This window comes from Paramisgurnus dabryanus, chromosome 1 (assembly GCF_030506205.2).
Source record: "Paramisgurnus dabryanus chromosome 1, PD_genome_1.1, whole genome shotgun sequence".
Classification (NCBI taxonomy): domain Eukaryota; kingdom Metazoa; phylum Chordata; class Actinopteri; order Cypriniformes; family Cobitidae; genus Paramisgurnus; species Paramisgurnus dabryanus.
Window position 1 is genome coordinate 49,764,164 of NC_133337.1, and position 19,437 is coordinate 49,783,600.

General features: G+C 36.1%; 2 protein-coding genes across 5 annotated transcripts in view; one reads left to right on the forward strand and one right to left on the reverse strand.

Moving 5' to 3' along the window:
- dclre1a (DNA cross-link repair 1A (PSO2 homolog, S. cerevisiae)) overlaps positions 1–19,434 on the reverse strand; it is a 31,492-nt gene extending 12,058 nt beyond the window's left edge. Inside the window, exons 1-9 of one of the 3 annotated variants that reach the window (XR_012337098.1) lie at positions 18,732–19,431; positions 17,057–18,424; positions 16,726–16,859; positions 16,382–16,500; positions 16,100–16,243; positions 14,965–15,110; positions 14,410–14,564; positions 13,144–13,282; positions 8,611–8,708 (exon numbers count right to left, since the gene is read on the reverse strand). Coding sequence is in view for 1 of the 3 variants with exons in the window: in XM_065262658.2 (XP_065118730.2) it covers positions 10,176–10,360; positions 13,144–13,282; positions 14,410–14,564; positions 14,965–15,110; positions 16,100–16,243; positions 16,382–16,500; positions 16,726–16,859; positions 17,057–18,424; positions 18,732–19,134 (2,793 nt within the window). In the remaining 2 variants the exon portion in view is untranslated. Of the gene's footprint in view, positions 1–8,610; positions 8,709–9,719; positions 10,361–13,143; positions 13,283–14,409; positions 14,565–14,964; positions 15,111–16,099; positions 16,244–16,381; positions 16,501–16,725; positions 16,860–17,056; positions 18,425–18,731 lie in introns of those variants that run through there. The other 2 variants (XM_065262658.2, XR_012337099.1) reach the window with 2 other exon arrangements.
- plekhs1.1 (pleckstrin homology domain containing S1, tandem duplicate 1) lies at positions 1,618–9,637 on the forward strand. 2 transcript variants are annotated; one of them, XM_073815347.1, is made up of 14 exons: positions 1,618–1,681; positions 2,213–2,246; positions 2,380–2,450; positions 2,542–2,657; positions 2,739–2,888; positions 6,004–6,049; positions 6,143–6,202; positions 6,352–6,432; positions 6,568–6,684; positions 6,789–6,841; positions 7,089–7,178; positions 8,377–8,460; positions 8,636–8,768; positions 8,859–9,637. In XM_073815347.1, exons 2-14 carry the CDS (start codon positions 2,228–2,230, stop codon positions 8,928–8,930), a joined length of 1,092 nt encoding a protein of 363 aa, XP_073671448.1. In that variant the 5' UTR covers positions 1,618–1,681; positions 2,213–2,227; the 3' UTR covers positions 8,931–9,637. The 2 variants fall into 2 exon arrangements, with proteins under 2 accessions (XP_073671448.1, XP_065118742.2); XM_065262670.2 differs by having other exon boundaries at positions 1,636–1,681; positions 2,383–2,450.
- Positions 19,435–19,437: the final 3 nt, after the last annotated feature.

Below are 19,437 nucleotides of genomic sequence, written 5' to 3' on the forward strand. Positions count from 1 at the left end.
CAGCATCAAAATGTCTAGATGTTGCGTTTAATACACTTATATGCGTATATATGTATCTGGCCACTTTATATTTGGCCATCTGCTAACGTCTATCCACTCAACTATAGTACACGGAACTGGTAGCTGTGTTGAAAAAGTTGATAAAGTTTTTTAAAATAACTTTCTCAGTTTGTGTTGCTTCACTGCTGATTCTTGCCATACTTCCGTTGGCAATATGCGCGCGCATACGTTGCCACGTTTTTTATTGTGTACAAACTACAATAATAAACTAAAAAAGTAAAAGAGTCTATTGAGTGAAAATAAGGACTAAACTAAAATCAGGCTTAAAGGTGACATAGAATGATTGAACGGGGTATTTATCCTTGTTCTGTGATGTGACATGTAGACAAAAAATTTTTTGTTTGGGTCTGTACTGCCTTAGAAGCTTCCTAAAACCTCTCTCAGATATCTCTATGTGGGGGATTTTAAACAAGTGGTTTTGCACCTATTTGGCTCCCCCTACTGGCTTAACTTGCAATCTCATTACTGATTGGCTGACTTTGCTGCCACTCAAAAAATGTAGCCAATTATTTTAAAGTGGAGGGGCAGTGAGATGCCTGTGATGTCATAAGCATCAGTTTTTCAGATTGGGCTGTTTTCTGGCTGACAATTCTAAAAGAGGAATTTCTATGAGACTGAGATGTTTAGCAGGTCTAGCACTTTTTGTATGTTCGTGAATGCGGGTAGACTACCATTATTCAACAAAGACAAGGTAAAAATGGTTTTTCATTCTCTGTCCCCTTTAATGCTTTCTTTAAACCGGAAAATGCACTGAAAGAGAAAAACATGCTTAGAGATACCTCAAGTGCACTATATAATACATTGAAAATAAGACTTAATTTGTTTCCTCATATCTATGGGTTTTTCTCTATACTGGAATGTTATGTTCCCAGAAGTCCACACGTGTACCTGCGCACACACACACAAATGTTACAGGTAATCAGGTTTAATCTGATTTTTACTGAGAAATGTGCAAAACAAATTTTTACAGTAAATGCTAACTTGAAAGGTGCAAGATCAGAGTACCTCTAATCTTAGATTGTATGATTGTAAAGAATTATCTGCAATCTAAGGTGCATGATGAAGATGACTTATTGTTGCAAAATACATGTTCTTATATGTGATTGGTCTTCACATGGACTCGAGTCAAAGCTATTGGAAATTGAGCCAGTGACATAGTGGAGAAGAGAAAATAATTTTATATAATTTTGTTTCGGTTACCTGTATCCTAGTCCCAGACTAAAATGCGTGTTTGAGCTGCCTTGATTTAAAAACACCTTACACTGACATTTCATAACATATTGTTGTGTCTCAAGATGCACACCAGTATTGTTTTTGCAAGGGTTTGTTTGTAAAAACTACAAATGTCCTAATTGATCTAAATTGTAGTCCTGGATCAATCTAAACCCTGTCCGGGAAACTGACCCATACTGTACTATTTCCTGTAACGAAATGCGAAATGTTCAGTATAAACATTTAAACAAACAGAAATGAATGATATTTTTAAAACAAAGGAAGGAATCTTTAACCAGAAACTCCACCTCCTTTAAAGCTCTTAAAAATAGCTTCCTTTAAAACTAACATCATGACATGTACATTCTGAGTGCACGATATTACAGAGGACACTATATTTTTACTTAAGGTAATGTATTTTTAATATATAGCACTGTAAGTCTAGCATAAATTTGATCACTCACTGTTTGTTTTAACATTTAAAGACAAAAGCTAATATTTTGCTACAATGTGCGTAATATTAAACAGCACTCGGTGCATAGACAAATGTGAGACTGTCTGTAAAATCCAGGCGCAAGTCTCAAAATCTAATTATGAGCTTTGGAGCATGAAAGTTTGATTGATTGATTTCATTTTAATTTTTGACATGACCTTACTCAGTCAATTCAAGGGTATGTTTTCACCAAATGTTCTTTACATTAGACTTTAGCTTTTTTTAGAAAATTAATAAATGTTATGTAAATGTAAAAGAAAAGTTTTTTTTACCTTAAGCAAACTTTATTTTGATTCATGGTGACTATAAATATAATGCCTAACTTTAATACATTAGTATGCATCATTTGTTAAAATGTATGGTGTATGAAATGGAATGCAGTAAGACAATATATCAATCAATGTACAGTAATATATAAAGTTAGTTAGTTTCTGTTTATGCACAAAGGAACCATTCACCAAAATGTGCAGCAAAAATGCAGGTATGTCTGGAATCTTTTGCCTATTGAATAACCAAATGAGAAACATTTATCGATTTTTATAAATAAAAAATAAAGAAATCATTACATAATGTTACGTTCTGGCTAACCGTCATTTCTTCATGTTCCCCTAAAGCAGCCAATGTGGAGGAAATGCACACAGGTTACCTGTACAAGTCCCCCCCTGCTGTTTTTATAAAAAATATGGTATAATATTTAAATCCCCAAATGTAAATTTAAAGTAGATATGTGTAAAATGTCTATCTTATCTCATCCAATCAGTTTGCTGTTGTTGCAGATATCATGGAAGCGTCGCCTTTTTGTGCTTGCCAAGACAGGTGACAGCAACTATGAGCTAAGATATTACAGAAATAATAAGAAAGACAAACCTATAAAATCCATAGATGTTTCCAGGTAAGGAGAACAATTCCATTCACTTTTCACATAAACAATAAATAAATCATGTGTAATGATACATATTCTTTTCCTATCTAGCATTACAGAACTTGATTGCCCTAAAGAGCATTCTTTTATTGAATGGATCTGTAAAGCCTTCAAGTGTACACCATCCTCTGTGCTGTTCATGAAGGCAGAAAATCCTAAAGACAAGGTTCAAAGAGAGTATTTCTTCATAGGAGAAACCAGGTATACTGGGACTACTACACTACAGTATAATTATAGACGAGAAAGAAATAAGGAGACTTCATGTCATTCTCTTTCTACTTTAAAGGGTTCCCAAACTACAACCCCAAATCAGAAAAAGTTGGGACACTGTAGAAATTGTGAGTAAAAAAGGAATGGAATAATTTACTAATCTCATAAACTTATATTTTATTTACAATAGAACATAGATAACATATCAAATGTAGAAAGTGAGACATTTTGAAATGTCATGCCAAATATTGACTCATTTTGGATTTCATAAGAGCTACACATTCCAAAAAAAGTTGGGACAGGTAGCGGTAAGAGGCCGGAAAATGTAAATGTACATATAAGGAACAGCTTAAGGAGTAATTCTCAACTTATTAGGTCAATTGGCAACATGATTGGGTATAAAAAAGCCTGTCAGAGTGGCAGTGTCTGTCAGAGGTCAAGATGGGCAGAGAATCACCAATTCCCCCAATGCTGCTGCGGAAAATAGTTTTTTTTGAGTTTCTCAGAGAAAAATTGCAAAGAGATTGAAGTTATCATCATCTACAGTGCATAATATCATCCAAAGATTCAGAGAATCTGGAGCAATCTCTGTGTGTAAGGGTCAAGGCTGGAAAACCATACTTGATGCCCATGATCTTCGGGTTCTTAGACGGCACTGCATCACATACAGGAATGCTACAGTAATGGAAATCATAACATGGGCTCTGGAATACTTCAAGAAAACATTGTCTGTGAACACAATCCACCGTGCCATTTGCTGTTGCCGGCTAAAACTCTATAGGTCAAAAAAGAAGCCATATCTAAACATGATCCAGAAGCGCAGGCGTTTTCTCTGGGCCAAGGCTTATTTAAAATGAACTTTGGCAAAGTGGAAAACTGTTCTGTGGTCCAACGAATAAAAATTTGAGTTCTTTTTGGAAAACTGGGACGCCATTTCATCCGGACTAAAGAGGACAAGGACATCCCAAGTTGTTATTAGTGCTCATTTCAGAAACCTGCATCTCTGATGGTTTGGGGTTGCATGAGTGCGTGTTGCATGCAGCTTACACATCTGGAAAGGCACCATCAATGCTGAAAGGTTTATCCAAGTTTTAGAGCAACATATGCTCCCATTCAGACGTCGTCTCTCAGGGAAGACCTTGCATTTTCCAACATGACAATGCCAGACAACATACTGCATCAATTACAACGTCAAGACTGCGTAGAAGAAGGATCTGAGTACTGAAATGGCCAGCCTGCAGTCCAGATCTGTCACCCACAGAAAACATTCAGAGCATCATAAAGAGGAAGATGCGACAAAGAAGACCTAAGACAGTTGAGCAACTAGAAGCCTGTTTTAGACAAGAATGGGACAACATTCCTATTCCTAAACATTGGTCCTCCTCCAGCTGTTCCTTATATGTACATTTAAATTTTCTGGCCTCTTATTGCTACCTGTCCCAACTTTTTTTGGAATGTGTAGCTCTCATGAAATCAAAAATGAGTCAATATTTGGCATGACATTTCAAAATGTCTCACTTTTTACATTTGATATGTTATCTATGTTCTATTGTGAATAAAATATAAGTTTATGAGATTAGAAAACGTTTCCATTCCTTTTTTACTCACAATTTCTACAGTGTCCCAACTTTTTCTGATTTGGGGTTGTATAAACACATATAAATTTGAAAAACAAAATCACCATTCACCATTTTGTTCACATCACAATACATGATGTGCAAAGGTTGCAAAACCTTTGTTCTATTAACGCAACAGTGAGGTAAACATTGTAAACAAGTCTTCAATCTGTAGGCTAGATTGTTTCATGATGTGTGAAACAGCAGATGAGTTATAAATGCACACAGACAATAGGTATGTGGTCTGGATGTGCATGTTATTAAAAATACAACAATATTAACATCTTCTGTTCAGCCCTTTCAATATGAACCGGAGAGTACCATAAATGATGAACAATACAGAAGTGAAAGATTATTAAAATAAAAACGACCTGCGAGGTAAGAAGGTGGGAGTGATTAAAGCTTTTTACATAAAAAACTATAGTAGATAGTATTTACTATAGTAAACTGTAGTAATATTCACGCAACCATTGCACATCTTCAAGCCAGAATGCCCTAGACTGAAACATAATGGCACGTCCTCCACAGCTTAAAACCAGTATTAAGGGGGTCGCACACCGGCCGCACAGCTCACCGTCGCGCCGCATCGAGTCGCGTCTAGCACAACTCGGAGGTATTGTAAACCGGAAGTGCACATTAAATAGCGCAAGCTTCGTCAGATAGCGTCTACTTCAAAATGCAAAATATACGTTAGCAGCCAATGTTAATCGTTAATGATTTGGGACAAATATGATGTTATTTAATGTTAAACTATGTGAGTGGCGCTCTGTGGCGCGACAGGGATTTGAGCAACTTCCTGAGTCGTAGCTGGGCGGCGGGGAAAGGTGCCACCTGTCCGTGCCGGTGTGTGTATACTCATAAAAAGCAATATGTTCGAGTTTTTTAGAACGGCGCAACGCTGCGCGGCACTGAGCTGCGCGGTCCGTGTGCAACCCCCTTTACATGTTGGGACTTTTTTAAGGTAATGAAAACATTTAATGTGTTTTAGAAGAAGGCTATCCTAAATGTTTTTAAACAATGTTAGAATTCAAAATGTTAAGTCAAAACATATCGTTATAAAAAAAACTTTATTTTATTACATCATCTATAAACGTGATTTGGGAGTTCTGTCAAATCGACAGTGAAAGTGAAGACGACTACTCCCATCATTCCACACTCCTTCACAACATCATCAAGTTACATCTTGTTTTGCAACCTTTAGCAGCGAATATTGCATATTGTGCCTTAAAGACATTTTATTTAGTATAAATTATTTTTACAATGATGGTTGTATCAACTATAATGTCACATTTACCCTTACAAAAATTAACCATGCTTTGTAGTAAAATTTATAAACATTTAATTAATTTTCGTAAGGGTATTTGTAAACACTTTACATCTTAACGGTTTTCAAAAGGTGCCCCTTTAAAAACAATTAAGTCATGTTTAAAAGTATTGTATGTGCATGTTTGTAAATAGATTTAGTTATATTTGTATTCTGATGTTTTCAGTAAAGAGGCAGATGGATGGTTCAATGCCTTACTTCAGGTGCTGAAGGTATAACATTCCTCTTTCTAATGTAAACACTTTTAAATCATCATAAAAATTTTTTTATATAATTTCTGAAAAATCTGTAAACTTTTCTTACAGCATAATAAATACAGCTCTGATTCTGTACCATGGAACATGACTGAATTAAATTCTAGACAGGTATCACATCAACAAAAAATAACATAATGATCAGTTTGCTTTCTTTATGTTTAAAAAATTGTATAGCACAAATAATTGAATAAAATCCTCTTTCTATGTGTACCATAATAACTCACTTACATCAAGGTTTCATTTGGTTTTCCCACCAGATCAGTTCTACATCCAAACCTGTACCACTGAACATTAATGAACCCAAGTCTACTGATGACAACTCAGACGATAGTGATCAGGTACCTCATCAACATTCTAGTATGTCCATACTTTGGGGCATTAGGTATACAGGAAGACTTATGATATTTATGTAATAATACTCAAGTCTAAATCTGATCCCATGATTTTTTTCTGTATCATAATAATAAATGTAGAGTGGAGGTGATTGTGTACCACCACTGCCCCCCAAAAGGATATCAGTACATGAATATGGTAAAACTGAGAACCATAGATGTGACCAACAACACAGGAGGCAACCATCCACATTAGAGGTTTGGCATAGTCAAATCTACAAACTCACATAGAGAAATTATTATTTCAATAATAATTAAAGTTACAAGTTATAAAACATAAAAAACTGGTTTTATGGATTTAGGAAGTGGATCATACTGCAGGGGAAAGCGGCAAAAATATCAAATTATCATCAGGGTATAACAAATTTTACATTTACCAACCCTATAACTAAATATCTCCTTTTATCCAGCAACTAACCTATCATTATTTAATGACATTGGACTGTGTTATTTCCTAAGATTTTATTTACAGATGTTTTTTACTCATTATTACAATATTGACTGTATATAGACTTGCTTTGACTGACTGAATAAAACTGTTATGCACTTAGGAGTTATGACTGGAACAAATACTGTAGTAAAGATATTATTTTTATTTATAGGGAAAGGAATAGTCTTCTGGATTGTGTCACGAAAGTTTTTAATGATATGCAGACATACCAAAAATCTGATGAGGGGAAAGAAACCCCGAGGTAATGATCACATACATACTATGTTTAATGAATGATGCATGATGTTATTTATCACATTCCAAATGTAAATTAATTTGAATTTTTTTTGTAATTTCATCCAAAAAAACAGACGCATCTGCAACCAAGAGACGGCTGCAAATTTTTTTGTAGAGTCCAGATTGCTGCTAGATGACAGAAACATATGAGCTCAGTTAATTTGCAATCTTAGCATTATATCACACTGTACAGTAATTTCTCATATTGTAACTTGTTATAATTAAAATACCAGTCAGCTTTTCTGCTGAATACACGAGCGAGATAAAGGAGATTTTAATCTCATATCAATTTGACTTGAAAACTGAAAACTGTGCCTTTACTAAGATAAATGGCAAGGGATTTTCATGTTATCAGTATGTTGGAATGAACTTAAATGAATGTACTTTATTTAATACACTGTACTAAGCTTGCACTTCATTTTTTTAATTATAGTTGTCATTTTAACTTACATTATTTTTATCTTGACTAGTGATGAGTGGCTGTAACTTATAAAATAAAATTGTATTAGCTTTTTTTTATAAGTTACAAGAACTTATCACTAGACAAGATAAAAAATAAAAGTCAAAATGACTTAAGGGAACATATCATGAAAATCTGACTTTTTCCATGTTTAAGTGCTATAACTGAGTCCCCAGTGCTTCTATCAACCAAGAAAATGTGAAACAAAATCAACCCAGTAACTTAGTTTTGGTAAACCATTCTCTGCAACCATGTGAAAAAATAGGTCATTGAAATTTGGCTCCCCTTGTGATGTCAGAAGGGGATAATACCGCCCCTTAATCTGCACTTTCCAACCACGGCACTGCCATTTAGTGATCAATTCATTTCCATTTTAAAGCAATTTTTTGTGCAAAGTGGCAATTTTAAACTATAATAAATTATCTATATGATATTTTGAGCTAAATCTTCACATATGATACTCTGGGGACACCAAAGATTTATTTGACATCTTGAAAAAGTCTTGAAAATGTGAAATGTCCCCTTTAAATTTTTAAGTATGAACTTGAAATGACAAGTAGAAAATTTTTTTTTACAGTGTAACAGATCCATCAAATTGTATCTTTGATCTAAACAAAAGTGTCATCTGTTTGTTAATAAACTTACAATACTTAACAGCAAAGTCATGGTTTGGCAAAATTTTGACACTGATTTTTTTCTCCAGTGAAACACAGACCACTAAGGAGATCTGTTTACGTCTTGATGATCTCTCCGGCTTGAATTTAACAGAGGAAGCAGGAAAACCATGGTACACTTCTCACAGATAAATATATGAACAATGGTCAAAAATACCAGCACACCAGTATTCAAAACGCAACATGGAGTGGTCTTTTTGAATGTTGAGTTTGGGATTTGCAGGAAAAATATTTTATGAGTAATAATTGTTATTGTTTCTTACCATGTTTCATGTCCTTCCTCTCCAGTGTATCTGAATGTGAGCAGACTGAGGTCACATGTCTACTCCATAAGGGGGATCAGATCGTGGCTGTCAATGGCCTGCGAACAGACACAGTGGAGGACGTAAAGTCATATCTGGGAAAGATTAACGGACATGAGGTATTTGCAAATGTTTTAGAGTAAAAAAAATTTGCCAATGTAATCAAAGAGACACATTATTAAGAGTAAACTTATTATTTTCCATTATAGGTAAAACTGACAATTCTACAACACCCAAATTCTAACCCTTTGCACTCTGAAGAAACCGAGGACATAGTTTAAATGACCTGATCTTATTTCAGGGTACACATCTGCTCTGCCATAATAATTTTTTATGAAAATGTTTATGTTAAGCTATTATGTATTAGATACATTTTAAGTGGGTATTTTGTGAGGTCCTTCTATGAATGTGGACAATCTTTGTTTTTGTTTGTTAAATGGACATCCTTGTCTCTGTGCCCTTAAATCACATTGCTGTTAATGAATTTACACAAGAATACTATAACAATTTGGATAAAAAAAATATTACGGATTACTTATAACAATAAATAAATGCTGGAATAGCATTACAGAAATACTGAACTAAATACAGTACCACTGTAGACATTAACAGTGATTGTGAGAAAGTTTTGTGAGCCATTGCACTAGTTCAACCACATGGTGGCGCTTTGATCTTATTGCAGTTAGTTTTGTTTTTTACGCATAGTAAATTCTTACCAGTGATTCTACAATTACATGTCTTTTCATGATTTCTATTTTTGGGAGGGTGTAGGATATTCTGTTTAATACTGTATGTTTTTATAAACTGACTTTCTGCATAATACTGAGTTTGATATTTTGATACAAAATGTGCTTTGTTGAATTAATAAACAACACTAACAAAATTATTCTTTGTCTAAGAGGAATAATATTAAAAATTGGTCAAAACAACCAGGGCTAAACGTGTCATCTTTCTTAATGACAAAAATAAGAATGTGGACAAAAACAATAAAATATGAAAAAAGTGTGTTAAGCAAAGAGAATTTATTTTATTTACAAATATGTATTTAAATATATAAAACATTCACTTAGCTGGGTAAAAAAAAACTTTAAAACAAGTAACATGGTGTTGGTAAAGTAGAAACAGACAGGGAAGCCATTAGTAATGGCAACAATATAAAACCATACTACAATCATCATTTAATAAGGTTGGATTATCTTTTTTACCACCTTCTCAAAAGGTCTTTACACTTTGGGGCTGTTTCCCAGACAGGGCTCGTCCTAGTCCTAGACTAAAGTGCAATCTGCCTTAATTTTGAAAACATCTTGCGCTGACATATCTTAACATGTATTTTCCCATTGTATTGTGTCAAGATGCAAAACCGTAATGTTTTTCTAGTCCTGGATTAATCTAAACCCTGTCCAGGAAACTGCCCCATAGTGTGCTAAAATGGTCACAGAGTAATACTGGTCCAGCTGATGAGCACACAGCTTGACTGCTTGGTCAAAAGTTTAATTGCGGAGGTCAGTTTTCATTATTGCCTCGTTTCAGAGCTTGGGTTTCTCTAGGCTGAGGTTTCTTGGTTCTGTCTGCCACTCATGGAAGTAGCTTTCCATTGCTTTCCTGCTCTTCCAATTGCCCACGTTCACTGTAGGGATGATCTTTCTCGGTCGCAGCCATTGCACAAAACGCTTTAACTCTAAAAAACTGCTGTGCTCGCTGTAGGGAATACCTGCAACAGATAAACAGAGTATTTAGAGATATGGTGAAATAGACATAAATACAATATTTTGCACTGGTTGGCACTAATACATTTATGGACTGGGGCCATATAATACCCTTTCGTAGTATATTATATTTTGTATATATTATTTTTATTATGTGACCAACCCTGGACCACAAAACCAGTCTCAAGTAGAATGGGTATATTTGTAGCAATAGCCAAAAAACAATTTAAATACGTATATCAAAACATTTACTTGTGAGTGAATGCAGAGCTAAGGACTTAAATTTGACAACTTTCAATACTTTGATATTTTGCAGCATTAGATTCCAGATTTTCGAATAGTTGCATCACGGCTAAATATTATCCTATCCTAACGGACCATACATCAATGGAAAACATTTTTACATTTCTAAATGTGTCCCTTATGACTGGTTTTGTGGTCCAGTGTCACATATTTTACAATCTCTGATCCTTACAAGGTTTTGCTAATAGTCCTTTAGGACTTCAACCATGAATGAATCAGCAGTTCTCACTGTCATTTTTAATTGACTCGACTAATGGCGCTTTTCCATTGCATAGTACCACACTGTTTGGTTTGGGTCAGCTTACTTTTGGGGGCTTTTCCACTGGGTGCAGTACATAGTACCCAAAACTTTTTAGTACCACCTGCGACCCGAGCTGATACAAAAAGGTGACACGAAAACACTGTAGATCACTGATTGGTCTGAGAGAATCGTCATTTACCAGCGTCATCGCTATAATCTAAAAGATTCGCTTTACCTTCATGCTAGCTTGCGCTGTCTTGAGCAAACATGTTGTCATCTGTGCTCTGCTATAAGTTCCCAAACTCCCTTTAAGCGATGAAAAACATCCACAGGTTGAGAATCAGGAACACCATAACAGTTTTTTTCCAGAATTGCAGTTTGTGGTGGCACATTTGCAACGCGAACGTCCGCATATATGCTTAAATGCAACTTAAATGACGCTTAGCGGAGCGCACCGACTGACACCACCAGTGTTTGTGCAGAAACTGTCATGTTGTAATGTCTCGCACCTATTTGTGGTGGCCAATTTTAATTTTGTTGCACACTGAGAAATAACATTAAACGAATGTATGGGGATGTATTCCAACAACACGCTCACTTGTATGATGTCACAGCAGTAGGCAGCGCAAATATAACGACACGCCTATAATCCTTGCCACTCCGAAGTGTTACTAAACTCGATGGAAAAGCTAACAAGTTGCTCTTTACTAAATGAATGTAGAAATACATAAATAAAAAATTTAAGATCAGGAAAGTCTTATCTTGAAGGTCATATGTTAAAAATCTTGATTCCATGATATGGGCCCTTTACAACAACCAACCGCAAAACGCTTATTTCTAACAAGCATAAATTCCCAATTAATTCCCATGCTGGATGTCTTCGATTTCAATAGAGCATGTGAAATGAGATGCACTATTGCCTGAGGCAGCACCTGACCGTGCTGCAGATCGCTGATATTTGGAAATGAAAACCCTTGCAAAACCTGACAATTTGAGTTTTTCTTTGGGTGAAATCACATCTGCTGATTCTGTTTAAGGCACGCTGTGCTTCCCTGAAATGACTTTCAGCGTTACTAACAACTGCAAGAAGGGGAAGAAAAATCAATGTAATGTAATTATATTCCATGTATAAACTAAGCTATTCTGTATAATCAGACCAGTGGCACGAATTGACAAGGCTATGTTGTCTACACTAATTTAATTTAATTTAATTTAATGAAAAGTAATCAGCTCAGAGATCTTATTAAGAAAGAGAAGGTGTGGTGGAAATCAATAAAAAATGTCTTCTGCATTTTGCATTTATTGGTACAGGACCAACCATTAAGCAAAAACCTATTAAATTGCCATTAAAGCGTCTGTCATAAACACGAGTAAATGGCGCACAACTATAATGTGTTTTTTATTTGCTTTTAATGTCTTATTTCCATTTTAATTTAAAAGCATAACAAAACACTTTGCCCGGTGCTGCTGACGTCACCAGACAAAACAGTGCGTGTATTTTTAGACTCCTGTAAAATCAAAATGCAAAAACAATATAATTTGGTGTGCGTCCATTTCCCTTGATTGTGTTTGATATTTGGATTCGCAGGCTACGTTTAGTTTTAAAGTGAAAATTTTCATTCACTTTCAACTTTTGCAAGGACCATCAGATATCCATCAGTAAAAAACTAAATTATTTTCTAAAAATATTAGAGGATAATGCAGACCTACATGTAAGCATTTGCCTGCTTTTTTAGATCTGTACTTAAAACTTTAAAGTCGCAATGAAATTGAAATGAAAAACTATATATGTATTTTTAATAGTGTGGTATTATTAACAAATGACTTATCTGTGAGCTTCATTATTTTTTAAAAATTCATGTGTGCTCATAATCTTTAATCAAAAATGCAAATCTCCTCCCCTCCTCAAAACGATCTCTCTTCACTTCCGGTCAAAAGTATGGCAGGCGGGCGGGGTCCGGGAGAAGATCGCAGTGATTAGCAATTAGCAACACGACCCAACTTCAAACGATCCAATCAGATCTCGATGGACAAATTCAAATCCAGCCCTGCCTTATTTCATCTCAAAAGCCGTTTCATTCGGATATACGTCACCACGGGGAAAATAAGGCAATCGCTACTTCCGTTTCATGGCGACTTTAAATACATGTTTTTAATTGCATGCTCTGCAATACATGCAATTAAAAGCATGCTATACTTATGATTGAATTACTTGGAAGAGTTTGTTTGAAAGATGGGATGTACCGTAGATACTGATGTTCCCCTGGGCTTGAGGCTGAATGTCTTCCACTTTCACACTGTGGTCGAAGGTCCATCCCGTGGGCTTGAAGGCCACAAGCTGATCATACTTCTGTGAGAACTTTTTCAAGTGTGCCCGCAAGTTCTGTATAGTTAACAATGGGTAGTTGAAGCATGAATGGGTAGTGAAAACAAGAATGAAAGAGATGATAAATGATAAAAAGCCCAAGGCAACATTCTAAGTCACACAAACATATTCAGAAAGAATCGCTTGCTTTGCAGCTCACTTATAAGCAGCTAGGATAAGACTTAAAAATATAAATGCAAATGTATTGGGGGAAAACATTTTGTGAATAAAGGCAATAATAATGTCAAAGTTTCACAAACAACAAAATGTCTATTATTGTGATAACCAAATGTTTTTTCATAATATTGAACATCTTTCACCTAACATATTTCTACATACGCATTTAATCATTTAACCTCCTAATTTTAATCTCCAGTATTTTTGTAACATTGCCATGATTTTATTCTCGAAATAGTACGTTTTTTTATCTTACTGTGGCACTTAAATATCATTGAAGATGCTACAATCAATGTAATTACTGTAATCAACTTCTTTCTAAAAATTTACATAATGGCTTCTCAATGTCGTGGGACAATCAAAACATGGTGTAATCTACAATTAACCTAGCACTTTTTTGTTCCACCTTGTCATAGCCATTTAAACACATTGCTCATTGGGAACCGCTCCAAAACTGGCATAAATCAACACTGGCATGAGTGAAAAAGTAGTTTGTAATGGTTCAGTGCGCAGTCATGTACCTAATCTTTATTATCTGCATCTGTCTCATTACAATTTATTTTCAGTCGGTCTCAATCAGCTCGGCCGCTGCCAGAACTGCTGCATTGGCACTCGGTCTTGGTAATTAGAATCTTAATTTTTCCTCCGGCATTAGCATAAATGCGCTGTCAAGGAAATTAAAAGGTAAGAGGGAACGCCACATGAATTTTAAATCCAAAACCAGTGTAAACAGCCTTATTGATTGTGCTTAAAATAACCAGCTCTTTTATACACGGAAACAGCAAAGCAGCACAAAAATGTCAATGTTAAAAAAAACTAATTTGAGCCACAGTTGTTTTTTGTTTTACTTCAGTTGTTATATCACTTTTCACAGTGTAATGTGATTTAAATTGGGCTACTAGTATTTTTTAATATCAGGTTTGATAGTTTTATTTACCATGCAAGGCCAGCAAATGAACTCGACTCACTTTGAAATTAAGCTGCATCATAGGCAGCACATGCACTTGTGCCGCATGCCAGTCTGTTGTAATGCGCTGGCCAATCAGCTCGGACTCCAGGCAGCACATGGTGTTATACTTGTCCCTGGACAAACACACCTTAGATCCCAACACGTCCGCCACACCTAGAGTAACAGAGGGGAGAGGTAAAGAAATATTTTTATGGGGAAAGGGTGACATATACAGCCTTTAGTGATTGAGAGGTGTATTAGGAAAAAAACTGATTACACCAAAAAAAAAAATTCTACATCCAGATATATTTTCAGCTTGATGCGTATATAACTTTTAGGATTTATTTAGGATAAGACAGACAGAGGTGCAGCATTATCAAGTAAATAGGTGATTTATGAATGGATCTTATAAAATAGCCATTGAGAAAAACTGTGAAAAAGCATTTCCATGTAAGGACAGCATTCATGAGTTTCATGGTCATCTTATAGAGGAGTAAAACATGTTTTTTTTTAAGATCAATAAAGCCGCACAGAGCGTATGAGGGGTCTGGCAAAGTAAAGCAACATTACTCACCCAGAAAGACTTTCTCTTTCCCTACTGCATAGGTGCCACACACTATGAGCGTACGGGGGTTCAACGTGACCCATTCAAAGGCTGTGTTAACCGCAAAAGTGATGACTTCCTGTTGAGTGGGAAAGGTGTATTCTGGACTGCAATACCTAAGAAAGAAAGTGTTTTTATTGTACACATAAGTTATATACAGTTGTGTCCAGATATCTGAGATTTGATAATCTGAGACCAAGTAGCAAAAGTTTGCCACTCTTCATCTTTCTTTCTTTTCTTTTAAACGCCATGCCAGCTTTTAAGCCTATACATGGTGAGAATAAAGTCTAATTATATAAAGTAAGACTAGAAGATGTTTAAAATTAATTTAATCTAAAAAAAATCATAAAACTAAATTTGTATTCCACGCTTTATCTATTTTAAAAGCAAGTTAAAAAGATTACATTCTTAGTATGTGTTTCTTATGCCATGGTCACACTAGACTTTGACATGCTTACACTGTTAGTGTTGCTTTTATTATTATTATTATTGTAAAAAATAGGATTGTGCGATACTCAAAAAAAGAATGAATTTAAAGGGAACATTTCATAAGACTTTAAGATGTCAAATAAATCTTTGTCCACAGAGTACGCATGTGAAGTTATAGCTCAAAATATCATATAGATAATTTATTATAGCATGTTAAAATTGCCACTTTGCATGTGTGAAAATGTGCCATGTTTGGGTGTGTCCTTCTAAATGCAAATGAGTTGATCTCTGCACTAAATGGCAGTGCCGTGGTTGGATAGTGCAGATTAAGGGGTGGTATTATCCCCTTCTGACATCACAAGGGGAGCTAAATTTCAATGACCTTTTTTTCACATGCTTGCTGCGAATGGTTTATCCAAACTTAAGTTACTAGGTTGTTCTCTATCACTTTTTTAGGTTGATAGAAGCACTGGGGACCCAATTATAGCACTTTAACATAAAAAAGTCCCGTTTAAAAGTGAGAGTTAACCTAACTTTGGAACGTGCCAAACAAAACAGAGCATAACAGAGACCTTTGTATATTCCCATATAATGAAGTCCAAGGGCAAAGCAGCTTTGTTAAAAATATAGAAGTCCTCAGAGTACAGCCGAATAAAGCAAGTCTTGCAGAACTCACGTTGTGTCTAGATAAAGACTCTGGATCCTGAGACCCTGCAGCTCAGGGTAGCGCTCCATGGACGGATCAGCCCGGAAGTCACCTGTGTGTAGAACAGTCTGGCCATCTGGCAGCACAAAGAGCAACATGGCTGCCCCAGGACAGCTGGAGGGTAAAACAGTCACAGTAATTAAAAACTTAATTATATTAAAGATGCAATTCATTATAAAACGCTGTGTACGTGTTGTTCCAAAAAAAGTAAAGCAACTGCAAGCCAGAGAAAAAACAAACTCATATACTCACTGATTAGCATCCAAAAGAGTGACCTTCACCCCTTGCACTGTACACTGTGTGTTCATTGGGAGAACATGAACATATTGCTCATCTACCTTCAGCTTGCTCTTCACCAGGTTACCGGTTACCTGCCAAGATTTATATAAGTTAGCTATGAAATTTAAAATTCAGTCAAGCCAAATCAATCAATAAAATACAATACAATATTGAGAATTGAGTTCATATCAGCAACAAAAACATTGTTTTTAATGATAAGTCTTCTTTTTTTGTGCAGCCGACATACAACGCAGAGCTATTATAATATAGACAGCATATAGAGCAAACCAGAATAATATGAGATGAGACAGGCATACTTTGTTGCAGTAGATAGGGAAAACTGAAGTTTTCTTCAAGCCAATATAGTGGTCTGAGTGGAAGTGGGTAAGAAAGTAGGCTGTGACACCTTCAACAACCCCATACTGAAAAGCATCCACAGCAAAACCAGTTCCTGAACAGAGAAAATTTATATTATAATTACTTAACACTTTAGACCTAGCAAAGAAATACTGCTATTATTATAGATAAAATTAACATTTTAGTATTGAAAGTTGATAGACAAATAAAATTTCTGCAACAGTGGTTTAAATAAAAAAAAATATGGGCAAATCAAAAGCATGTAGCTCTGTTTTGAAGTAATTCACAAACCAGGAATTTTCTTGTAGAACGGACAGCGCTTGGGCACCTCAGGATCTCCATCTGTCGCTCTTCCCCTGCTCCATCTTTTATGCCCCGCTGCCCTGCCTCCTCTTCCTCCTTCTGTTTGCGTGGGCTGAGTTGTGCCATCTTCTCCGGCAGAGACATTAGACGCTTCAGATGCCGCTTCGTTATTTTTCCGTCGTCTACCCGGATGTTTTGCCTCTTGCCCATTAGCTTCCGCAATTTTCGCCCGCCTAAATCCTATCTGTTTGGTTTCCCCAGTTGTATCATTCGCATCCTCTTCAGCCTTTTTTACAATCAATGGCTTAAGGCCAAAAAACACCCCAATGTCTGTTTGTTTCAATCCAGGGGGACCTCCCTTAGTCTGGGTTCTCCTAGGAGTCATGGAAAGTGTTTTCTGGGTAAGGGATAAAGCTGTCTTACTGGAAGACGACTCTTGGTTTATATAAGCAGCAGAGGTAGTTTCCAAACAAGTTGATCCTAAACCGTTGACGTCGGCAGGACTAGAAATACGTTCTCGAAGGCGCTCTAATACCAAACTTTGTGGCGACTGTAATTGGGTTGTTGTAGACTGCAAAAGAGGTCCATCAGAAACACCTGTGAAACTGGAAGTGATCAAGTGATTATCTGGTGTTAATGAAGTCTGGGATTTCACACAGGTGTCTCTGTTTGACTCATGTTCCTGGCTGTTAGTCTCATATTGGTCCAGCATGTCAACGAACATCTCATCATCTTCATCATCAAATAATTGCAGAGAATCATTATCATCCTCAACTTCTTTTTTATCAACATGTAATACAGTATTGTGAAACATTAGCTTTTTATTTGTTTTTTGGGCCACATGTTCCACGTCTACATCTGGAAGCTCAGATAGTGGAGAGTAGGAGATATAATCATCATCACTAAACTCCTGTTTAACTTCATCTGACTGTTTCTGATCATGATGTGGATTAACTGGAGTTGAGACCTTCATTCTGGTCTCCTGTGATGAACTCTGGGATTGTGATCTGTTGGTGGAAGGAGACCAGCCTTTCTTTTTCTTAATATCTTCAGCGTTAGGAGAGCGCAAGAAGAGCAGGGCGTTAGTTCCCTTTAATTCTTCACCAGGAGAAGAACTTTGGCTGGAAAAGGTGGATATGTTCACAGCGCTGTCCACAGAGCTCTCCGTACTAAAGGCAGGAGCAACATTACTAACAGACTTAAAGCCCAAGTCTGAGGAATCCCTGACCGGGAAACTTTGGGTACGCTGGGCCCTAACATTGTGGTTCAGAGCTCGACTGTGAGCAAGCAAAGAGTGGCTGTACCTCTTGTAGTGTTTGGGGATGGAGGATGTGCACTGTAGACCATCTGGACATTCTGGAACATCAGAAGGAAAATTAATGGGAAGAATTCAAGGGATGGAGTATAAAGCAAGAGCACTGGTTAGTTAAGTTCACCAAAAAATAAAAAATCCTGCTTTATTTACTCAACTTTGTGGCTTTGAAACCCATGTGTCTTTCTTCTATACAGTATTTATATTAGAGCTTTTAAGGTGTACTTTTTCATACAATACTTGATGTTTACAATACATAAGGCTGCATTTTGTTTAGGAAAATGTTCATGAAAATGAATTAAATCTTTCCCAGTATAGTAAGAATATTCAATATAAAAACCAAAACAATACCTCTACATTCTTCTCCTGGGGTGTCTAAGCATTCTGCAACATGCCATTGTTGAGACTGAACCACCAGGATGGAGAATGGCATTTGGCACACAGGACAGAAGCCTCCAGACTCCTGTTGTTTATCCTGAGCACCCTGAGGTGTCTCGTGATGCACAGCCCGAGTGTTTGAGGTTGGTTCTTGGTTTGATCTCCCATTTATTCCTGAGTTACTGATGCAACTGTTTATATTTTGGCCTAAATCATTGTGTTTTTGAACACTGTTGACTTCTTCGTTTATGTTTTGCACTGATGATTTGTCCTTTTTCCTTTTTGTCCCACGTTCGCCGGAGACGTTGGATTTTCTTTTAGTCTTTTTAAGTGGTTTATAGTCCCATATGTCACTCTCAGATCCGCTCTGTGACATTTGTAAACACGAACAAATCCCACGGTTTTGTTTTGAAAGCAGCAGTTTTGAAAACACACATTCATCTCTTTACAATAAAATTATTCACTGATTCACACAGACGACCGTATCTCCCACAAAAGTACAAAAACGTTAAAAGGCAATAAAACTAATTCTGCCGTGTTATTTACACAATACATTCACATTATGTGAAAAAAAAACAAATCGACGATTATCTCTCTCCGCTACAATTCTTACCGCCAATGTTGAAAGCATATCTATTTCCCATTGGTTTCGACACTTTCCACATTTTAGGTTACTTTA

What these genes read in the sequence shown, in the direction of transcription:
- plekhs1.1 (XM_073815347.1), top strand. An exon ending in CTGTTTTTATAAAAAATATG is followed by an intron (nt 2,451 to 2,541) that starts GTATAATATTTA and finishes CTGTTGTTGCAG; the next exon opens with ATATCATGGAAGCGTCGCCT. An exon ending in AAATCCATAGATGTTTCCAG is followed by an intron (nt 2,658 to 2,738) that starts GTAAGGAGAACA and finishes TTTCCTATCTAG; the next exon opens with CATTACAGAACTTGATTGCC.